Genomic DNA, 14,187 nt, shown 5'->3' with positions numbered 1-14,187 from the left:
CATTCTGAGATTGGAATCCAGTTTTCATGAAATCTAAGCAGTACCAGGGATAAAGGTTCAACGAGTGTGTACGAGAGGGATAAGGTATTCATTGTACCTGTTGTCCTCTCTTCCACTGGTGTTTTACCATGTACACTACACAAAAGTCTAGAAATATTAAATCTTAATAAAAACATATACATAGCACTACAAGGATATGCAATGTTGAACATATGTCACATTGTTAGGAAGTTTCTAGGATGTTGACACACGTACCAATAACACAGAGGCTTAATGTAATACTTGTTTGAGTAGCTATGTCTTGACTTTAGTCTGGCATTAGCTACCAGTATCAGGTCAGCTGAGCATGCATTTGCAGTATATATATATATATATATATAGCAAATGGATGCTATGTTATATATACAGTCGACTCCACATAAGTCGACACCCGGATAACTTGACACTGTAAGTTAATTAGTCAGTTTTCTGTGGTCCCGGCCGACTTACATAGGCAATAATGTTATTAATGTTAAAAAACTCGGTTTACTCGACATCATTTAACTTGTCACCACTGGATAAATCAACATACTTTTTCTGTTTCACACTTTTTAGATGTCTGATAAGTCAACTCCCCTCCTGAAAAAATGAGTTCACACCGTACAATAGGCTGTGTGGTTTGAACTCATTTTTCAGGGGGGAGTCAACTTATCAGAATTCTAAAAAGTGTGAAACAGAAAAAGTATGTTGATTTATCCAGTGGTGACGAGTTAAACAATGTCGAGTAAACCGAGTTTTTTAAGGTTAATAACATTAATGGCTATGTAAGTTGGCCGGGACCACAAAAAATTGACTATGTAACTGACGAGTGATGAGTTATCCGGGTGTCAACTTATGCGGAGTCGACTGTATATATGCTATACTTGAATGCTATATATATAGCATGCAAGTAAACAACATGTGTCTGGCAAGAACCTCACCTTACAGGTCGCCAGATAGGTCTTATAAAAAGTAAAGCAGAATTCCTCAAAACGTAGCCCAAATTATTTTTAAAGTGGCCCAAATGTAATAGCCTAGAGCCCTACAAATATCTCAATCTGTTACTTGTGGCCCAATCTTGCAATCCTGAAACCCAGCCATATTTTATGAAATAAGAGAAAAAAAGAGTAGTCCATATGTAAGATGACACTTGAAAATGTGTTACTGTAAAGCCATATTGACCAAATTAGAGTTGTTTTGGTCTGTTGTTCTATTATAGTATGGAGGCACTTTGATCTGAACGAACAAATTAACATACACATATCTCAGTTCAGACAAAATTTTCACTACAAATTTTGAATTGGCCGTATTTTGAACTGACCAAATTCCTTAAAGTGTAAATCTCTATATCCCCAGCCGGGACAAAAGTACAGTTACAAACTAATGGAATTTCAAACTAAGTTCAAATTAATTGGAATTTTCTGTATAAGTCATAAAATTACTTTTTGTATTTTATTTCTGATAAATTATATTGTAATATTTTAAATTTTATGATAAATATTGTTAAGAGTTTGCTTAAATGTATGAATATGCTATTAAATTTTTTATTTGCCTGATTCTGTTACAATTGAAAGATAGTTTATTTTTATTTTTACATACATTACTATAATGTAGCATGGTATACTAAAAATTTGTATTCAATGCACATAAAAATAAAAGTAAATTAGAATTGAATAGAATGAGTTCATATTAGAATTTTATATATCTTTGTGACAACTTTCTACTGTGTCCTTTTCTACTGTTTTAAAGACTATTATTTAGTTTTTTCTTGTTTAATTCTGTATTTCTGTCACCTAAAAAGCTATTTTATCAATCTAATTTATAAAGATAAAATTGTTCCTTAGATATAACAGAAAAAAATATGATATTAAGATAAAATCTTGCACTAATTTTCATCTTTATGTAAAATATAATTTTTACAAAGGTAAAGTTATATTTTAGTTAATTTCTTCTTTTATATTATTTTATTATTTTGGTTAAAATTTCAAATGTTCATAATTACACCAATGAAACTATTTTATTGCGTTTAACATGAAATGTTTTAAAATGAATGAATATGAAGTCATTATAACTTGTGTTATTTTTCTAAAACAATTTATTATTATTATATTATTAAATTTTAATTAAAAATATTTTATATACTTCAACTTTTATCTTTAGAAATAATGATTACAAATCCTTTATCTTAAAAATTCTTATTCATAGGCAATATTGAAGAAGTGAGTAAATTTACTAGAAGATTGGTTAAAGTAACTCGTCAGCATAATGAAGACTGTAAAACATTATTGCAACTCATGGGCATCCCTTACATAGAAGTAAGAATTTATATGTAGTATTTATATCTTTAAAAAATGTCAAAAATACAAATAATATTCTGATAGAGCCAAATGAGAGTAAAGCAATTACTTTACTAATCTGTCATAAAATTTTAATTAAATGAATATATCTAGTTTTTTAAATGTCATCGTCAAATTACATAACTTGCAAAATAGAATATCAAATAGTAAAATATATAAATAAAATTCAAATTTGATGTTCTGCAAGCTACATAACCTGAAGATGGTTTTATGAAGTTGGAGGCATTAGTTTAATTAAAATTATTAATGTAATTGCTCTATAAATACAAAAACTAATTTTTGAGATTAATAATAATATACTGCAGGTGTGTGTATGTGTGTAAATTTTTAATTATATCTGATATAAGGAGTAATCTGATAAAAGTTTAAGTAAAATAAGACTTCTTACAGAAAAACAAAATAGTATAGTTGAAAAGGAATATCAAATATATTATCAGGAAAAAAATCTCAAAATAAATATTTAAAAAAAAATATAATATTTTATTACATTACAAGTATTAATTTTTAAGTTCAGTCTTTAACATTTCATAGAATCAGTATCTCTTGAAAACTGGGATTGTATAAACACACATTGCACAACACCAACACCAGTAGTATGAAAAGAAAATGTACTAATGTTTTCGTCTGTATAAAAATAGACATCATCAGGTAAAAACGATAATATAGAACAGGGGTGGCCAACTTTTGTGCACATAAGATCTACTTTTTATCGTAAAAATGTGTCGCGATCGACTTGTTGTCATAGGCAGTCTAAGTGGGGAGGGGGAAGTGCGAAATACATACTATGTTTATACATTGTTTCAGTACGAAGTGCACTCACTGTTTATGAGTCGAGTCATAACTGCATGCATACAGTTGCGTTCGGTTACAAATATAATACATTAAGTGAAGACATCGCTAGCAAAATTGGCTTGGCGATCGACCGGTCGATCGCGATTGACTTGTTGGCCACCCCTGATATAGAACAAAATGGCTAACAAAAATTATTTATATAGATGAAAATGTTAGTACATTTTCTTTTCATACTGCTGGTGTTAGTGTTGTGCGTTGTGTGTTTGTCACACAGAATCTGTGGTCAATGGATGTTACCCACATGACATCACTGCTATGTGTTATCAGATACATACAACAAACATAATGGTTGTATCACTATTCAAGTCACTATTAATGTTAATAGATTTTATTCAAATAAATATTTTAGAGTACTTTTGCATCCCAAGTGAAAATGAAAAACAGACAAGTTTGTGATTCTTTACATATAATGTTAAATTAAAAAGAGCAACTATTTATGAAATAAAATTTATTAATGACCTTACATTTGAAGAATATAAGAGTACAAAGAAACAATCTAAATTCCTCAGAATATATAGTGAAATACCAGCAGAAATGAAAAAGAAAATATAAAATGTAACAGTTATAATTCTTATGGATAGTGAAGTAAGTAATAATAAAATTTGTTTAGTAACAAATTCTTATATATAATAATAATTTTTAAAAATTTTAGTGATCATAAATGAAATCAATCTAAGAAGTTTCTATTACTTATAAAATGTATATATTTTTTAATAATATTTGGTTGTCATTAGAATAACTAATATTTAATGTTAAGTGTGTGTGTAATATACATACTAGGTATTTAGAAACTTTGTATATATGTATAATATCTTAAAAAATGATATTACAGCAACAGATGATTACAAGAGATTTCAGGTGAAAAGCTATAAACAAATTGATATAATTTTAAATATTTCAAGAATATTATTGTATTATATTTGTTTCTAAATTCTAATGTATGTTTAATATTATCCTTAGAAATTTTTTTTTAATGTTTTTAATTGTTACAATATGCAATTATTTGATAAATATGGTAAAAAAAAAAAGCAAGTTAAACACAATATTTTGGAAAAAATCAATTTTATTTTTCAATATAATCTCTGTTGAGAGCTATACACTTGGTATAGCAAGTTTCCAACTTTTTAATCCCATTGAAAAAATAGTTTTTGTCAAGATCTGCAAAATACACATTCATGGCAGCAACAACATCCTTACTCAAAATTAGGAAATGCTATATAATTTTGTGATGTGTATTAAAAATAAGCTAATTCACATTAACAATGGTTTTAGTAAATTTTAAATAATGTGACAACATTGAAACATATAGCTCCTATATTACCTCTTTCAAATATTTAATGCTATGATTTAATCATTTTAATCTAAAATCAAATAAATAAGAAAGTGAATGAAGCATGGAAAATAAGATTACTATTGTAAAAAAACTTATCAAATTTTTTTAGTTTCAGATAAGATATTCTAAATATAATTTAATAAATATTAATTGGTTATAATAGGAATGTTTTAATTAAAAAATTGCTATCTTTGTTTTTTTAATATGATAAAATGAAACAAATATTTTTATTATGAATTTATTTCTTTTATTGAAGGCTCCTTGTGAAGCAGAAGCTCAATGTGCAGCTATGGTGCACTCTTCAAAAGTATATGCAACAGCAACAGAAGATATGGATGGGTTAACTTTTGGATCAAATGTACTTCTTAGACACATGACTTTTAGTGAAGCAAGGTAAGTAAATTATAAATTAAAATTAAGAATTATAATAAAAATGTTTAATTAAATTATCTGAATGACTAATTTGAATCAATAAGCAAGTAACTGTAATCTCAGCTTTATAAATCACATACTAAGACCCAAACAAAAAAAAATTTGTGTGTTACTAGAAAAAATGAGTGTTTGCTTTCAGTGAAAACAAGTTGTTTTTTTCCTCTCTTCAGATAGATATGTGGTTTATATGATGTAGAGACTGCTTTTGGCTATAAAATCTGAGAGTCAAATTGACTTGCTAGTTCCAAAATTAAGAGTCAAATCTTAAAATTTTCAAGCTGAGATGATTTTTTAATGTTAATAAAAAGAATTATCTAAACATTGTAAAAGAACAATATATTCAGAAAAGGAAATTTGTCATCATTAGATTTTCCTGCTTTGTTGAACATTGATTTATATATCATGCAAATTAACAGTAGAATGGCCAGCAAAATGACTTACCTAGAATACCACACCAGTCAAATTGACTGGTGCAACTGACTTTTTTCTTTTTTGTTATGTTTCATTTGCCAATGGATTGTTGAATTAAACCTACATATTAAATGTCAAGCATTTTTATTTTTTATTATAAATTACAAACATAAATTTTGCATTTATTACAGATAGCATAAGTTTTATTCTCATATGTTTTTGCTTGAGAAGTTTTTCTTCTGTTGTTGGTATTATTATTGTTTATTTTCACTTTGAGCTGATGTTCCTTCTTGTACTACTATTATTTTGTTTTTCTCTGTCATTCCTTCAGCTGATTGTAGTATGACATTCTCGTTTTAATTTTCTTTTCAGTTTGTACAGTAAATTTGCAGTAGTGAGGTCTCTAAAATATTGTAAAAAATATGAGCTGGCTATCTTTGTGATGATGATTTTACAGTGTACTTTCTAGCCATCTAATCAGTCACATCAGCACCATACCTGGTTTCATTATTGTAAAAGACTGTTTCTGGCTTTTTCGTTTGCATTTGTATCCACTGTAACTGATGCATGTAGAGTACTGAGCAGAAGATTTTTAATTAGTTTTGCTTGATAAACTAAGTGTGAACTTGCATTGCTGAAGACAGAAGAAAGTAATTTCATGTAGATCTTTTTTGTTATTTTTGATAATATTTAGAACTTCTCTTCTTGATTTGTTTTTTTGTAAATGGTTCTAGAAGTCTTAGAACAATGTTTTCTGATAAGTTTGGCCTGTTTGTCTCATATTGTTTTTCATAAGTATGGAAAGGCATTCAACACATTTAGTTTCAGTATCAACAGCAACTCAAAATTTTATGCCAAATTTGTTGGGATTGTTTGCCCTATATTGGGTAAATTCGCATCTAACTTTTGTTGAAAAGTGTTGTTCATCAATGGTCGAAATGGTTTATAATATGTTGAAAAACAAATATCATATACAGGAGGCATAATATAGACACAAAAAAATTAAAATTTGAAATTTTTTAAAATGTGTTTTGCTTACCATGGATATCTAAATCCAACTGTGCTCACAATCTTTCATTCATATTTTTAAATATTGTTATTGCTTTTTCATATGAAAACTCTGAAACTTAGATAAGCAAGTCTCTTGAGATAAATGCCTTAAAAATTTTGTGGGATTTGCTTGAGTGCATCTGAAAGTCTTGAAGTCTTTCCACAGATAATTGTTTATGACAACTTTTTTTGTTACACAAAGCTCACGTGGATAACCATTTATTAAAAGTTATTCACCATTTATTATTCATAAACTGTTGTAAACACAAAATGATTTGGGGACATGTTTGCGTAAACACTCATCTTAATTTTGATAACTTTGTGCAACTTTCTACTGTAAAAATTTTGCATTTTATAGTGAAAGGTTTTCCAGTTATTGCAATATTTTAATTTAAGTAATAACAACATGCTGACACTACACTTTGGAGTTGGTGATATGATATGCATCAGTCAATGCTATCAACATCAACTTGCAGTGTCAACAAATTCCTCATTCTATTTCTCAAAGTTGGCATTTCATTTCATCATCCAATGGAATTAATTATATATTATATTGTTATAGCAAAGGACATTCATAATAATTTCTGATGAAATTTTCATTTATTAGATAGAATCTGGAATATTTTTTATTTTCCTAAAAACTGAACTTTCTATGCAAAAGTTGGAATTGCATTTATTTTGTAATTTTCTGCATATATCTTTACATAAATTTGCAAAACCAATAATTTCAACACAATTTTGGATAAATTTCAAAAGGCATTTTTAGTTCTATTTACAGAAGATACTGAAAAATACGTTTTTCAGATCTATTTGTACTCAGTAGTAATTGTTACATTTCTTTTCACAGAAAATATTTCATATTGAATTTAATGAAATGTTTTGTTAATATAGTTTCCTGCCAGATATCATAATTATAATATAAAAAGAAAAAAATGGACACCAAGTTTTAGATTATTTTATTATGTAAAATTTGACTTTGAATGAAGATATAATAGATTTCTGTAATATGCTTCTTGTCTAGTCTTGTATTCAATTTATGAGCTCTATGACAGCTTTTCTTTTCTGCTAGACTTATTACACCATCATTCAGAAACAGGACAAGCTTTAGAAAATCACATTTTATTTCCTAGAGTATGCATTTTGGACTTCAAGGAAATAAAATGAGATTTTCTAAAGCTTGTCCTGTTTCTGAATGATGGTGTAATAAGTCTAGCAGAAAAAGCCATTATAGAGCTCATAAATTGAATATAATAGATTATTGTAAATTTCTACAAATTAGTTATAACTGTGATCTGTAGCTTTATAGTTAAAGCTACTTGAAATCAACAATTTTTAAATGAAACCTATCAGAAATTTCCAGTAGATTTCTCTTATAACAAATAACTCCATTATATCATAAGCAAAGTTAAAACCATAAAATTACTAAAATATTCAAAGTTAATATTTTATTGTGATAAAATGTTTAGCTAGATAATAAATTTATCATTATAAAATCCAAAAAAATTCAGAGAACAGTGTATTCAATGAAGATGAAATAACTAGTTTAAACATAAAATTGCTAAGTTTTTAAATTCATTTAGAATGTTTTTCAAAAAAATATTTAGTGTTTGAATTAGTGATTTGTTCTTTGTTGAATATTTTGTTTGAATTTTTTTTTTATCTGAGTGATGATACATTTTCTTGGACAATTTTTTATCATAATAAATCAGTGAATCCTTGAAGTTTTGGTTTTGTTTTTTTTTTTTCAAAATTTTATTTAAATTATTACAGGAAGACTCTAGATTCTATTGCATGAAAATTTTCATTGTTACTTCAGAATCCAAACATGTTGTGCTATAATTGTTTACAAAGCTTAAACTATACATTTTTATCACAAGTCTGATAAAGTTAACTAAAACTTTGCCTAAAAAATGAAAAATACTTTATTATACAGTCAGACCTTGGGTGACGAACAGTTTGGTTTAAGAACAAAATTTTGAATGCCCTATTTGCTCTAGTTTCCATACAATAACTTGGTTTCTGAACAAGCTACTTGTCAGAGCCAGCCACCAATGGTCAACTTCCTATACTTCCTATGTTATAGAAAGTTGATGGCCCAACCAATCAACGACATGACTACCGATTCAGAAGTTAGTGGTGCCAAGATCATCTCATGTCATTAGACGTCACAACATGAACCATCGATGACGTTATTCAAATTAAATTTCAGTGCACATGTGGGTAAGATACTACAGTAGAGCATCGATTATCCAAATCAATTGGGAACTGGAGTTGTTCAGAAAATTGATTTTTTGGATAACTGATTATGTACGAAAAAATATATTAATCTATCCCATGTTGAAATTCATTCAAATCATGGCACGTCCTTAAGTACCCTCTCATGGTTAAGCCAGTGCTGCCAGCTAAAACACACACACCAACAAAAATAATATTGGAGTAGCCTAAGACATAGTCAAAAATTGCAGTGCCACAGCACTAATGGAAATTTAAATTTGCCAACTGAAAAGCTTTTGGTTGATCGACGTTTCAGTTGATTGATATTCGGATAATCAATGCTCTACTGCACTACCAGTTTTCAGTATGCGTCATATTTCAATTTAAATCAAATTAATTAATAAAAACCACATTAATTGACATTTGTGTAATATAAATGACATCCAATAATTCATATTTAAAGATGGTTAACTCAAATTAAATAACAAAAATTTATTATTAAAGGTTTTGTTTTGGGGGTTGGGAACAGATTAATCCATTTTACATTGTTTCTTATGGGAAAAATTGTTCCAATTTGAGAACAGATCTGTTTACGAACAACTTTTAGGAACAAATTAAGTTCATAAACTGAAGTTTGACTGTATATTGTTGCTATCATTAGATATAATATATTCTTGAAAATGTTTATAACTCTGAACTCTGCTTCCTGTTTTAAAAACTTTTCACCCATATTATTATTTATTTTTATCTTTGAATTTCTTTTAGAAAAATGCCCATTAGAGAATATCATTTAGATAAAGTAATAGAGGAATTAGAAGTTAATCAAAAAGAGGTAAGATTATTCAAAGTATATTTATAAGTTTTTTTTAATACTCAGGACGAAAATGATTTATTGTCTTATTGTTTCTGATTGTATTACTTTTTGGTTTTAAGTTTATAGACCTTTGTATTCTTCTTGGTTGTGATTATTGTGAAAGTATTAAAGGAATTGGACCCAAAAAAGCAATTGAACTTATTCGTCAATATAAAAGTATTGATAATATTATAGAAAAACTTGATAAAAAGGTAATAAAAGTTTAATTTAATGTTTTAATTTCTTTAAATTTTTATAAATTATCTGTAACTTCAAAATACATTTTGTTTTTTTATAATTTAATGATAGTTATATAATCAACAACTTTTATTCCAACCACAATTTTTTTTAATAAAAAAAAAAGATTGTGGTTGAAATAGTGAATGAATGTTGCATTTTTATACAAATTTTTATAACAAAGATTCTACATGTGTATTGTCAGTATAAGATAAATGTAATTTGAAATGAAATGCTTGAATTTTTTTTTAGTTTAATAAAAATTTAGTGGTATTAATTTATAACAACAAATTGAGTGGAAATATTAAAAAACAAAAATCAAGAAAATATAGGTAGTCGTCAACTTTACAACCACAACCGTGTCCGGTGATTTAATTTGGCAACTTCCATGTCAGGCACTACAAGCTATGCCCAGCTTGGCATACAAAAATTTACAATGATGATTGATGTTTGTTTTGTATAAAATTTATTTTAATTCTTACAAAGTTATGGCGATAGCATACATGCCAACTGTTCACCTTTCCCTTCTTTGTTTGCCCTGTAGTCTACCTGCTGTTAATGCTTGTCCTTATCACTTTCAAGTGTTTTTAATAATTTCCACAACTATATTTACTTTTAATATTCCTTGGTTTTAAACAAGAACTGCTTCTCATTGTACTTACAAACTACACTATCATTCAGACAGTGGTATAAACAGAAATTTTAACCTTTATGGTACAACAGTAAAACTCAGTTAAGATGTTCTTGCATGAAATGTTTTCCCACCTAAGTCATTTAAATTTTGCTGTACCATCATTTCACCCATAAGACACATGTTTAAATTTTTGCATAAGATTGACAAGCATAAAAACAAGAAAATGATATGATGTTAGAATGGCATAAAATGTAAAGACCAACTTACAACCAAATCGGTTGACAACCAGTTCCTTATTATGGTTGTAAGTTGACAACTACCTGTATAGTTCTATAATAAGTAAAGTTAATTCAAATGCTTATTTCAGGAAACAAATTTTTTTTTTTAAGAAATGTTTTTGTTCTCTCATAAGAACATTTTTAAAATAAATAATAATAAAATAATAGTTTGGTTTCCTGAAATAAGCATTGAGTTATTTTTATTAATATTGTGCCAGGTTCACAAGAAATTTTTAAATAACTAAAGTTTTTTTAAAATTTTTTCTGACATTATTATTAAATTTAATTATATCATAAAAACAAATTTTTTTTTATATAACATATATAGGGTGTAGACAGAAACATTGTACCAGACTATATCTTGCTTCTGTTACATAATGACTAAATGTAATTGCACTGAAGTATAAGTAATTGGTAGTGGGTTATTTGTTGGTTTGGATGCCATGCATTCCCAGCCCTTTTGCATTGGGAAAATTCTATCTTGGTTCCTATGAAAGATAGTGGTATACTTTAAATTAGAGTTGTAGAGCATATCAAGATTATCACAAAATTTTTTGACAACACTTCTATTTTTGTTGAAAATGTTTGAGTCCTTTACAACAGTTACTTGTGATTATTAACACCAATAAACTGCATTTGTTTACATATGGCAGTGACTCCTCACCAAGTACAAAAGTCATTGACTGGCTATATATACAAGAATCAGAGTTTTCAGGAGTCGATTTCTCTGTCCTCCAAACAACTGAAGTAATTCCGAATATCTCGTTTGAAAGAAAATTGTTTTCTTAGGTAGTATGCAAAATTTCAAGATTTTCTATAAAATGGTTGCAAAAATATAAGCAATTGAAAAGTGCAAAAATTGCCAAAAAAGCTATTTTCCCCCCTTCTTCGTCTTCATCCAGCACTGCAGATGCTCATAGAGAAAAACTAATGGGTCTAGAAAGCTCAAATTTTAAACTTGAGCCTTTCTTGTGATCAGTGAAGTGCTGGCAAAACTTTCCAGGTCAATTGGTCAAAGTGCATGGGAGTTTCCCATAGAGATATTTCAGTTTTATGGCTTAATTTTATGCTTATAAGGATAAAATTGTATCGAAACAAATGAATTTTATTTGAAATGTTACTCAGAATCACAAAAGTTCAAATTTATGTCAATTAAAACTTTTTATAGTGATTTTTCTAAATGGCATATCAAAAGCATTGGTCAGCACCAACTGAAATGAATATTGAAAGCATTCAGTTGGCAGTGCATTTGGTTGGTGATGGTTTGCTTGGCTACCATTGCAACAGCCACTGAGCACTGATTGAATTGTAGATCATTGTTTTATATATCTTAACGTAACAATATAGTCATTAAGCAAAAACATCTGAGATGTAAAAAGATTGCACCAAATAAAAACATATGACAATTTAGACAACAGCCAAAATTTTTCTTGGGTGTTTTTCTTTGGTAAGTGCTTCAAAGCTGTACCCACAAGGTTTTTACCTGTATGATTGTTTTCTACATTTTGCCTCAGAGTACCAAGCTTATCTTTTACCAAAGAAACACTCATGACAATCTAGATGACAGTCAAAATTTTTCTTATATGTTTTTACTTGTTGAAATTTTTTTAAATTTTAGATGTTTTTATTTTGATATTGTATTATTATGATGTATGTTATTGGAATTTTGTCAAAAATAATAGTAAATTTATTTATTTAATTTATAGGTATTTTGAAATTAAAAATATTGTTAATGAAAAAATGAATAGTATCATTTATGTAATATAGAAATTATACTATGTATCAATTCATTTTACAGAAATATCAAATTCCAGAAAATTGGATGTATAAAGAAGCTAGAGAATTATTTCTTAATCCAGAAGTTACTGATCCAAAAGAAATTGAGGTATAATTTGAAATAATGTTTTAAATTGGGTCAGCAACCTTTCAGGGGTATTGTGCCAAATCTAAGTTATAGTGTTATTCTGGGTGCAGATATGATTCTACCAATTTTATTATATATATTATCAAAATTGTCCAGTTATAATGGACTTCAAAAATATATAGTTTTGAAGTTAATTGAATCATGTTACTTGTGAGGTGCATGCACAACAGGTAAATGGCAACCTGGAGTGTAAATGCATGCACTGTAATATAAATATACAAGCAAGAGATTCATTTTTAATGTATCTCAGCCTACACTAAATTATGGTTTCCATTTAAATATGTAATTAATAATTAAAATATAATTTTTATTACATTTATATTCAATCAGAGTGCCACTGAAAATCATCCCACATGCTACAGGTTGCCAACCCATTTTAAATAATATACATTTTTAATTTTATTAATATCATAAGTTGTTTATAAATGTATTATTTTTACAGGATGAGTCGAAAGTCCAAAAACTCTGATTTCAAAAAATTGTATTAAGTTTTTTAATGCAAATAAAAAAGTTTACATGTCGTAGCTATGTTTCCCAGTTCCTTGGGCTTTGAAAACACAATCACATATGTTTGAAATGTTCACATGCTCCTGCAAGCACAAATGCATGCAGTGATACATATTTGTAGCCACATATCTTATTTGTTAGTGTGACTGGAGAATTATTATTGATGGTAGCACAATGTTCCTTTTTAAGGACTGCAGATCTCTCAGATTATCCCTGTAGCATATTCCTTTAGATAACCCCAAAGGAAGAAATTTGATGACAAATCAGATCTGGGAGATACTTCAAAATTATGCAGTCTTGAAAGAAATCATAAAAGTTTCATCATGGCTGTTGCCATGAGTTATGTTGTGCTGTTTTGCTAGAATCAGACATTGTGTTCATCCTTCTCAAGCAATGAAATGAACTGCTGAATGATTTCTTAATAGTGTTCATTGTTGTTTCAAAAAAGATTGGTCCCTCTATTCTCCAACAGACTGCACATCATACACTTATTTTTTGGGAATGTAAAGGAAAATTGTGTAGGAAGTATAGATTGGAGGTGGCACAATATCAGGAATTCTGTGATTTACATATCCACTTAAATAAAACCATGCTTCATCAGCAAAAAATGTATAGTTGAGTCTTTCCATGTCTGTGCAAAGGCTAAATGCTTAGGAGTATTATTGTTGTCTTTATATGTTCTCAAAAATGGAAGGAAGGTGATGTCTTTAGAAATTCATAGTCCATGTTAACATCACCAATGCAAAAAAATATTGAAATCAGAGTTTGGAGATTTTTGGCTCATTTCTTTATTAAATAATGAATAACTTTTTACTGTATTTAAATTATTAGTAATAATCTTTGAAAAATGTGATATTGTTAAGTCTTCAACAGTGTTTGGACTAAAGCATTTAGATTGTAATTAATATTTCACATTTTATGTCTGGATTTGGCCAGAAATTCTTTTTAATATGTACTAATCTTAATTTAAAATACGAGGGAATATAATATATTTTTTATATTCTGACAATGCATTATGTAAACCCATTTATCAAAGGATTAAAGTACAATTAGTGGACAAATGGCAGCTGTTAGAAAGTTTAAAGTA

General features: G+C 28.0%; 1 protein-coding gene across 1 annotated transcript in view; it reads left to right on the top strand.

Moving 5' to 3' along the window:
* The window catches only part of Fen1 (flap endonuclease 1), a 44,801-nt gene that overhangs the window by 17,705 nt on the left and 12,909 nt on the right, over window positions 1-14,187 (top strand). The window contains exons 5-9 of the mRNA XM_067286005.1: window positions 2,224-2,333; window positions 4,817-4,953; window positions 9,433-9,499; window positions 9,601-9,732; window positions 12,468-12,554. Of these exons, the coding sequence (XP_067142106.1) occupies window positions 2,224-2,333; window positions 4,817-4,953; window positions 9,433-9,499; window positions 9,601-9,732; window positions 12,468-12,554 (533 nt within the window). The remainder of the gene's footprint in view (window positions 1-2,223; window positions 2,334-4,816; window positions 4,954-9,432; window positions 9,500-9,600; window positions 9,733-12,467; window positions 12,555-14,187) is intronic.

Source organism: Centruroides vittatus, unplaced genomic scaffold, assembly GCF_030686945.1.
Source record: "Centruroides vittatus isolate TY-2023 unplaced genomic scaffold, ASM3068694v2 scaffold_324, whole genome shotgun sequence".
Taxonomy (NCBI): Eukaryota; Metazoa; Arthropoda; class Arachnida; order Scorpiones; family Buthidae; genus Centruroides; species Centruroides vittatus.
The sequence above is the reverse complement of the archived record's forward strand: the minus strand, read 5'-3'. Positions and strand labels throughout refer to the sequence as shown.